The sequence below is a fragment of the Phaseolus vulgaris genome, chromosome 9 (genome assembly GCF_051622355.1).
Source record: "Phaseolus vulgaris cultivar YP4 chromosome 9, ASM5162235v1, whole genome shotgun sequence".
NCBI lineage: Eukaryota > Viridiplantae > Streptophyta > Magnoliopsida > Fabales > Fabaceae > Phaseolus > Phaseolus vulgaris.
This window is the reverse complement of record NC_143506.1, coordinates 28,653,793-28,664,426: the sequence shown is the minus strand read 5'-3', so window position 1 is coordinate 28,664,426 and position 10,634 is coordinate 28,653,793. Positions and strand designations below refer to the sequence as shown.

At 29.8% G+C, this 10,634-nt stretch overlaps 1 protein-coding gene across 1 annotated transcript; it reads right to left on the bottom strand.

Moving 5' to 3' along the window:
• Nucleotides 1-8,637: 8,637 nt before the first annotated feature.
• On the bottom strand, nucleotides 8,638-10,293 carry LOC137821599 (iron-sulfur cluster assembly protein 1). Its single transcript, XM_068626262.1, has 3 exons — nucleotides 9,934-10,293; nucleotides 9,664-9,718; nucleotides 8,638-9,077 (listed from the first exon to the last, which is right to left on the bottom strand). The coding sequence occupies exons 1-3, from the start codon at nucleotides 10,235-10,237 to the stop codon at nucleotides 8,921-8,923; spliced, it is 516 nt and encodes a 171-aa protein (XP_068482363.1). The 5' UTR covers nucleotides 10,238-10,293; the 3' UTR covers nucleotides 8,638-8,920.
• Nucleotides 10,294-10,634: the final 341 nt, after the last annotated feature.

The window sequence follows — 10,634 nt, the reverse complement described above, 5'->3', positions numbered from 1 at the left end:
AATGAAATTATGAAATTTCTATATAAAGATTTCTTGAGTTTATACATTTAAAACTTTGTCCATTAATGGTAAATGATATGATTTCGTCATGATAAATAACTACTTTAGATAGATATTGTGAAATTTTTACACCATAAAGATAAGACTTTTAAAGTCTTTCACAAAATTTGTAATCGTGTTTCAAATGAAAAAGTCTATAAATGATTTCTATAAATGAAAACTTGAGTTTTTTTTTTATTAATCATAATTTCTTAACGCTAAAATACCTTAATATAATGATATTATAATGCAAATTCTAGTCCTACATTTTCTTAGGTAGAAACAATAAACATAGTTTATTATTTGCAAAACATAATATACATTAGACTATTGATTAAAAAAAAACTTCACATGAATTCTAGAAAGACAAGAAGTCCAACATTTTTTTTCATCATTTTGGGATTCAATGTTTCATCCTCAATACCAATGAGAGTATGAGAAAGTTTGACTACAAAAGTGAATCTTCCTTAGATATTCTAAAGTATATAAGACTCTATAGAGTCTACAACTTTAAAACATCAATAGTTGAATAAGTCATTCATGTAAGATTCAATGACCATAAGTTTGCTAAGAAATTACTAGAGTTAGACGATTATTTTGTAGATTTAAACTTGCAAGAATAGTTGTAAAAGACAAAGACAAAGACATACATATAAGCTTCTAAAGACTCGATAGATGATCTAACTAAGAAAAAAAAATCAAGTGGGTGTAATTCATAAATGGTGAAGCATCATCCAACAAATGTCATCATATGCAATCCAAACGAAGGTTTAAGGACAATATCACCCTACAAAGATCAATTTATGTTGATATCAGAGCTAAAAAAAATTAATGAAGCATTAGATGATGAAATTTGGGGCAAAGCTATACAAGAAATGCTTAATCAATTTTAGAAAAATGACGTATGACAACTATTAAGTCCACATCAAAACATGTCAATCATTGATTCCAAATACGCATTTAGAAACAAATTTGACAAGATAAGTTGTGAGAACAAAGTTGTATTAGTAGCTAAGAAATACTCACAACAAGAAGGTATAGATTACATTGGAACTTATGTCCATATTGTTATATTAAAAGACAATTCGCATTTTTCTAGCATCTATTGTCTTCCATAAAATGAGGCTTCATCAAATAAAATTAATGAACCATAAAGAACCTAAAGCATTACGACATAGAAATAATTCAAATCTAAATTGAACATCAAGTTTGTGCGAAAGAACTTTAGCAAAAGGGACACAACATTAACAAGTATATGGAAATGTGTGAGATTAAAGGTTATTTCTATGATCCTCAAAACTATCTACCTTAAGTTAGTAAATATGTTCTATAAAAATTCAATGCCTTTGAAGATATGAAAATAATAGGGTATGAATTTCATCTCCTTTAGTGTGATAGTCTTTACCCACTCTTAAAGAATTAATAAAAATTTCAAATGAAGGGTGAAAGCTTATGCAAAGAATCACTACAAGATCTTCATTCTTCATCTTCACATTCATATCTCATAATTCCATAAAGTTATATTCATCTCATCAAGATGTTCCTTTATTGATAAGTCCTCCTTCATATAAAGCCCAAAGAATCATTTCTTGAGAAACAACCCTAAACCTTAAACTATAATGAAAATTTTCTCCAGTTTCAACAAAAAACCTAAAGTAGTTTCTTCATTTTCTAACACAAAGAACTTCATCTAAGAAAGACAAAAAAAAAATATAGAAGGCTCACTCTTGAGTTCCTATAATCGACTCCTCCATGTGTCCAATATTGCCAAACAAGGACATCCATGCTCCCTATTTTTTCAACAAAGCATGCATATCGATGCACCACAAATTAAAATTATACTTTCTTGTGAAGTTCTTAATCATGATTGTGTTGGTCATCTTCTTGAACATCTTCTTGAAGATTTTCTTTACAACATAATAAACATACATAGGGGACTAGTCTTAATCCTATATCAAACACCCATGGATGAGAAATGGGTCAGAACTAAAACTCTAGTACCAATTTGTTTGGTATTTGATGAGCATAGTTTTACTCGCACCCAAAACCTTTAATTATATCTTTCTTTGACTATAATTATGAATAATTGTACTATTTTAAATAGGATTCATATAATTTATATATTTGGACCTTAACTACTATTATTGTTAATTTTGGATTTTTAGTCACAGCAGATGGTTTAATCCTTCTTACAACAGATGGTCTAGTGGTTACATGGAGCAGACAATTTAACAACTCAACTGCTAGGACTTAACTGAAGAAAACACCTCAGCAGCATCAAGACTAATGAAGGTAAAGGTGTAGAAAGAGTATGATGTGAACGTCTCAGTCTAGATGGTTTGATAAAATTGTCTATTACACTGATGCACAAGTATGAAGGAAACGTCTACTGTTGCGAGTGGACCTGATTAATCAAATTCAAAGTGGCTTCTCTGAATCAAAAGGAGAAATGAAATTTGAGTTAAATAATTATAGAATAAAATCTACAATATATCATAAATATATTTGGAAGCAAATAATATGGAAAGATAAGAAGAAACCAAATTTGCAATAGAATGGAAATAAAGTCTAAAGATTCTGAAAATTGGGAAACTGAGAATATGTGAACAATATTTAAACCATAATCTAATTTTGAGATCCATGAGCAATGAACCATATAAAAGAATACAAGCTTCAAGGAGAAGGCATCAAGCTTCACATTGAAAAGATGTTCATAAATAGATCATCGTACTTTTCTTAGTTTTCTTATTTTCTACTTTGTTTTGCCTCTGGATGGAAGATTAAGTTCTTTTTGGTTTATTCTCTTGTGATTTCACAATAAATCATGAGGTTATGTGCAATTAAAGTTTTATTCTTCAATAATGTAACAGATTATGCTAGATGATCTATCTTTTTGAGTTCTAATTTCTATTATTGAAATTTTTTTAACACGTGTTGATGATTCAATTGTGTTCTTTAATTGAAAATCTTGTTTAGTTTGCATTATTCTAAAAATATCTTGTTTCTTTAAGTCAAGAGAATACATGTTTCATTAATTATATGCTATTGAATTGGTTGACACATATTTAGTCAATTCGATCTTGTTTGAAGATTGGAAGAATGATATATATGTCAACTGATGAAGAATTCATGATTGAATGAAATTGATACTCAACTTGTTTTTCATTTTCTTGTTGTTATCTTTTAAATTTCTATTCAAACAAATACAATCCCCTTTTAACTACTCTTATTAACTAACAAATGCTGCAAATAATATTTGAAATGGGTCATACTGAATATATAATTGAATTTGTTGGGAGAGGACTCAAGTTTAACTAACCCTAACTATACTTAAATTATGTTTATCTTTGTTATAGGACACCATCCATTAGACGGTTTACTACTTGGACACTTTTATTTAGTTGAAACAACATTGATCAATATCCAATTAAGAAATTTATACCGAAATATGTAATGAACACTAGACAATCCATGAAAGTAGGACATAAATGTGTAAGGAAAGATCTAAAGACGTGATATGACTAGAAGAAATAATATATCTCTAAATTCATTATTGATGAACACATAGAGAAACAAAATACAATGATTATATAGAGTTTACATATTGCATACACTCAGCATTAGTTGAGTTAGCCTATATAAACTAACTACAACATTATTAACTAACTATACAACAAATAAAAAGAGCCTAATTGACTAAAAAAAATAACTATATAATAACAATCATACATTGAGCTTTATATAGTTCATCAAATGATCTAGCTAAATGCATATCATTAGATGGTCTAATAAAGTAAGATGACACATGACATTCTTAACAATATAAATTATGTAATGAAAAACTAATATTGTTTCTACCTTCAAAATTATATAATTTTATTTGTTTAAAAAGATGAAATATGCAAGTCACTACCAAGTTTGATTTCATACATCCTCAGGTTTATGAATATTATTTGATAACAACATTATGAAAAAATAATTTTCTCATATTGTACTATAGCCCAATCTTGAACATATTTTATAGCTTCAAATCATAAAAAAATCTCAATGCAAAACATGATTCTATGAATGTAGGATATTGGACATTGGAAACAATTCTAAGATCTTCAAAGCAACATGAAAAAATTAGTATCATTATCAAATAAAATATGTCAATATTACTTGGAAGAATCCTAATTACCTTCCAATGGTAAGACCTTTCTTTTGTACCTTTCTTTTGTATTTTTTATTATCTTTGTTTCTTTTATCATAAACAAATCTTGAGACAAATTAAACAAATGTTACTTTTTTTCCTTCTTGGAGTATTTTATTTAGATATACATCCATTATATGCAGTGTTATCGATATCGGATAACTGATCATATCGGAGACCCCATAAATCCTTTATAAAGTTATAACAGAATTATTGTGGAAGGTGTTATGGCAGAGATAAAAAGATGTGTTGTGAATTACAATAAGTATAATGTTTTAAATGGGCCAAAAATAGGCCCAAAAACCTAATTTTAAGTAGGTTTTGAACTCTTAATTAGGTTTAACAGCTCATATAGCTGGAACACATTCAAATTTTATTTGAATAATTAGAATTTTAGGGTTTTATTAGTTAAAAGTTGGAATAGGCCAAAGACCCAAACTCATTAGGATTTTTTCAAAATTAGGTTTAAGGTCTTTTATCTTTTTCATGTGTCGCACAATCCCTTCTTCTACATTTTCCACCGTCGTCACAATGTGTGCCATTGCTGCCACCACACTAGCTCACCTTACGCCATTGCCACCATCTTTTTCTCTGCCTTTTTCGATATTTCCATTTTCCATTAGCATCCGATATGCCAAAAGTGGTCGCCATGAAAAAACCTTATTGCCATCGCCTTGTTGTGGCAGTGGTAAGAAAATCCGCCACCGCCTTCCGCTATGGCATTGCCATAACTGAAAACTGATAACACTGATTATATGAACATTGATTTGAAACACTTACTTTTGCAACTATATCATAATTTTTTTCATCATCTTGAAAATGTACGGTTTGGTCACCAAGAAGGTGAGAAAACAACATTTCAAATATTGAAAGTGAATTAAGACTAAAAAAATTATCCATCATATTTCACAAGTAGAGATATATTTGAAAGGAATATAGTTAGTTGGTGTCCTTTAAAAATAAACAAAGAAGAAACCTCCTCGACATGAAAAAATATACATAAAATTTAAAATATACATAAAATTAAGATATTGTTTAATTTGATCATATAACAAATAATTAATCTTAGTTGTTAATTATCATAATTGTAATTCTAGGCACCCTTTGTTTATGTACTTAAATATGTAATAATTGAAGTACCTCAATTACACCATTTCATATTAATATGTGCCTAGCAATTTTTAACAAAAGGCATTGAATGGAACACTTTGATTTTCAATACAGTGATATCCTTGTTTGCAAATTTGTTCACATTGTTTCTTCTTTTGTAGATACAATAATCATGTTGAACAAAAATTATTGAGCTTTCGGAACATTTTTGGATAATAAGTATTACACCTTCCATTTTCATGCATGGTGATGAGGTGTCCGTCCACCCACATGGGCCATGAATCATGTGACCTTGTGCTGAATTATATAATTCATTATATTCTTGCTTTGATAATAGTTTTTCATATACAATCTTGTTAATGTCATCTACGAAAAGGTATCTATTTGATGGATAAAAAAAATCAATAAATGAACATGTGACAATTTGCATTTTTGAAATCATATTATATACTTATCTAAAAGTAAAGCAAGAGAAAGTGTTGTTAGTAAATTGACTTGTATATGTTCAACACTAATGATTTGCTAATTAATCAATACTATTAAAGAGGACTTACACGCAACTGCCTTCCATAATACACATTTTTTTTGTCAAATATGTTAAGAACTCATCAAATTTAACTTAAAAGATCCTATATATTAAATTAAATAAAGGAAATCTTCTAAATTTAAATGAATGTTTTAATTTTTTTTACCAATAGGGATTACATGTAAATGTTACAAACAAATAAGGAAAGTATGTCCAACTACATGTTATCATGTCATCATAGTAAATATCATCATAGTAAATTGATCTATGTATATATGACTTTTAACAAAGAAGGTAATATAACATTTTCTCCCTTATTTTAATCTTGAATGTCATTATTGGTACTTGATTTATGCAAATTGAAATATTTATCAACTTTTAATTTTGATTGGTTTCTTCTAATAAAAGAAGCCTTTTAGTCTCCATCATGATATAACAATAACTAAGAATTGTTGAAAGAGTCCTTTTAAACTTAATATAGTTAAAGCAAAGTCATTCTCTCATAGTAAAGAGATCTTTTTTGTGACTCTTTGAAGTATGTGTAACTCGATAAACAATATCATGTTTGTATCCATCTTCTCCATATGGAAATAAAAGTGAATATTGTAGAACAAGATAACTTTAATGTAACTCATGTTCTTAAGTTGAACATTTTGTGTCTTGACAATTATATTTTTTTTTATGTTATCGTCACCAAAAATAAGAGTAGTTACTTTAGACACATTCTTATGTTTCTACCATCCTTTTCTCTTTCAGAAATCAACTTCATTTTAAGCTCATGCATAGATTCACCTTTTAATCTTTCTCTAGCCATTTTCAAATGATTTTGCATGTGCATTATACTTTTCTTAAATTTATTTTGAATTTTTAATATGAAATTGAAAAGTGTATTCGATCTGAAACGTATTTCAGTTCTATAATTTAAAATACATTTTTAAATTACGAATCTAGATTGGTTGGGTATTATAAATTGTCTAATTTAAAATACATTCTTAGATTATACTTTTAAATTATGAATCTTGCATATTATGAATACTGCAAATTGTCTAATTTAAAATAGATTTTTAGATTATACAAATCTGAAATGTATTTATAAATTATGTAATTAACAAACCAAAAATTTAAACCATGAAAATTTAATTTTTCTTCTGCACCTTTATGCAAATTGCCTACGATTTGACACACGTCGTATGTACTCTGGCTTGCAATATGTTAGGAAACAAAGTGAATAGCCCTATAACTTAAAAGAAAAACTTTTCTTTTGGACCGCAAATAGTAAAAAATACACATTTCACAACTCTTTATAATAATATTTAAATTAAAAAATAATTAAAATATTAATTTATTAAGAAGTTAGTATATGTTTTTACTGGTGTCACTCTATCACATCATAACTTAAAACATATTACATGTATTTTGATCTGTCTCGATGGATACGAGGAAGTATTCAAAACAAACTTTCTTTCAAGAATAAAATTATTGATTGATTTACATAATTTATATATCAAATTGTTTAAAATATATTACTTACGAAACTGATTACAAAATTATATTATAAAATCATTTAAAATATACTATTTAATAAACTGACTACAAAATTACAAAATTGTATAAAAATGCAATTTTTTATCGTCTAAACAATAAAATTGTAAATTATGTAACATTTAGTGTTATATAAAATTGAACAAAATTATATCACATTATATTATACTTAATTTTATGACATATATATCTCAAAGATTGATTTTATAATTATGTAATCAGATTAATAAATAATATATTTTTAATAAATTTTAATAAAAAATTTCACATTTAAGTAATTTTTAAGATAGAATAGTAGCAGAAGTATAGCATCTCAGAAGAAATCTAGAGAAAAAGATTTTACGTAAAACTTTTGTATTGATCACAAATTAAATATTTTAAGTTGTGAAACTATCTCTATAGGAATGACTTCCATGTATAATTTGAGTAAGGATGCGATTCTCAATATAAGATATGAAAAATCAAAGCAAGATTCACCCCATTATGGAGATTTGCTAATTTTACTGTTTTCTTGCAAAATTTATAGGGTAATTGAATTCAATACACAGTGAAATTTAAATGAAAATATGGAAGAACATCATCTAATTGTTTTGTTTTCTGTCGGCCGAAAAGGGACCTTATTGAGTTTAACAGAAATGGGAAGGTCTATAACTATATGGTCATTGATTTAGACAATTAGCCAGAAAAATATAAACAATTACACAAAAGTAAACACTGGAGGCAAACTTAACCACCTAATGAGTTTGACAAACAACTAATTAAATTAAAAATAAATCATACAATTAAAGATAAAGATCACAAGCCTAAGCTAAAAGCACACTGTTAAATTAGGCAACCAATGAGATTTGACAAACAACGGTGAACAATTCACAGATTCACAATTCAAAAGTTTTAATCAATTGCTGCTTGTTGATTTAAGGACACTCCTATAGAACTAATCCTTTTTTAATCCGTGTCTTTGATCATTTGTGATCAAGTGAGAAGCCATAAAAAATTAATGAAGGTTCATGATGAAGTTTTCTTATTCATGTTTTGTATAAGCAACCAACACTCGAACACGCTCTGTTTCTCTCAGCTCCAAGGGTTATATCCTTCAATGCAAGGATGCATCACACATTTTACAGTGGAATTCCTATATTCATTGTCAGAACGTATAAAGCCGAATGACAGACAAACATATCCAAAACAAAATAGGGTAAAATGGTATGTTAGCTTCAGTAACGAAATATTTACGTGGCTCCAACACAATATCATAGCTTTTACTTTATTGTATGTACATATCTTTTAGTAGAAATAGAAACATAATTTAGCATACAAACCATGCAGATGACAAACTACAGACTGGGACATAAGTATTTACTTCACATTAACACAAATCAAATACTATATAACTAGCTCCAACCAAAACAAATCTGACCTCATGATGTCCATACAATGTCCATTCACTCTGTTGCCAAAAAGCCAAAGTAATGGTTGTTTTCATCATCATACAATTTAGAAATGCAAGAATGTCAAGCAGTGGCAGCTTTCTCTCCTGTTCCCTGTCCATCAGCAATTGCTGAGGCACGTTTAGTTTCATAATCTTTAACGGCTGCTTTTATAGCATCCTCTGCAAGCATGCTGCAGTGAAGCTTGACGGGTGGAAGTGAAAGATGCTTCGCAATTTCACTGCATAAAATTAACAATGTGTTCTTCAACAACTACTAACCGGAGAAGAGAGCAATTAATCATGAAAAGGCATAACCGAAGCTAGAATCATATTATCTAGCAGGACTAGAAGTCATAGAGATAGTGCATTAATCTATAAACACAGCAAAAGATGAAAATATTCTTGAGCAGTCATTAGATTCATCAGCTCATAGTCATCTGAAGAGGACACAATATATATGACAGCACAACAACAAAACATCAAATATTAACCATCAAAACCAATAAAAAAAATGAAAATTTTGTGTTGAACTAGGCTGTGTTTTCTCCAAAAAAACATCTAAAGTAAATTTGTCCACATCATTCTTTGTTACTTCTTCAATTCCAGGCACTAAACTTGCTATAACTCTCAATTTTCACCTTTCTTACGGCTAAGATACAATTATGTTACTTTTCAGAAAGAGCCAGCGTTGTCTAGCACCTAATAGTAAGCACTCACCGTCTAGTCCAAAGAATATAATCTATATAACAAATCACATACTATACAAGCCATGTACAGAACAATAATAACCAAGTGTAGCAAACGTTTTCAAGAGCTCCAACTCACGTGTTTTTAATCGACAAAACTTCCTCCATTTGCTTTCCCTTCACCCATTCAGTAGCTGCAAAGAGACAAGAAAGCTACAAATCAGAAACACCCTCAGTTATGGGAGGCACAAAGCACGAAATTTCATTCAACACCGTTAGGACAAAAACATTCGAGGAAAAAAAAAACGAAAATTCAAACGCCAAAAATTGCACAAACCCTAACAGCAAAGATAAGCTTGAAACTAAGACTAAAATATATTAATAATCAATTAAACCAAGAGCATATTACCGACGGAGGAAGAAGCAATGGCGGATCCACAACCGAAGGTTTTGAAGCGAGCATCGACGATCTTTCCGGTTTTCTCGTCAACCTTAATTTGGAGTTTCATTACGTCGCCACACGCGGGTGCTCCGACAAGACCCGTTCCCACAGCGGGGTCGTTCTTGTCGAAGGATCCGACATTTCGGGGGTTGTCGTAGTGGTCCACCACCCTCTCGTGGTAGAGGCGCGGCAGAACCCTAACCCCCAACGGTGGCGCCTCGAACGACGGCGTTCGAAGAAGTCTCTTTGCGCTTGAAGCGATTCTCAGCATTTTCCTTTTTATTATTTGGTTGTGGACGAGTGGTTTTGAGAGGGACACAGAAGAGGAAGACAATAAATAGGATTCCCTTTGAGGCGGTTTTGATCGGACACGTGGCGAGTGGAGATTCTTCAATATTTCTTAGAACAACGTTGCATTGGGCCTGACTTGCCGCTCAATAGTAACGGGGCAAATTCTTACAAATTCTTCCTGCACCCCATATTTTTTAAAATACCAATATTATCCTTTTGAGAATGAAGTTATGTATTGGTGTGTTGGAGTTGTTAGTCTATGGTGAAGTTTGGTTTGGTGGTTGCCGGTAGTTCGTGCGTGGTGATGGTGTTTGGCGATGGTGGTGGTAGGTGGTTATACCATATTGGTTTGTTTTCTTGGTTAGTTTTTCATTGAT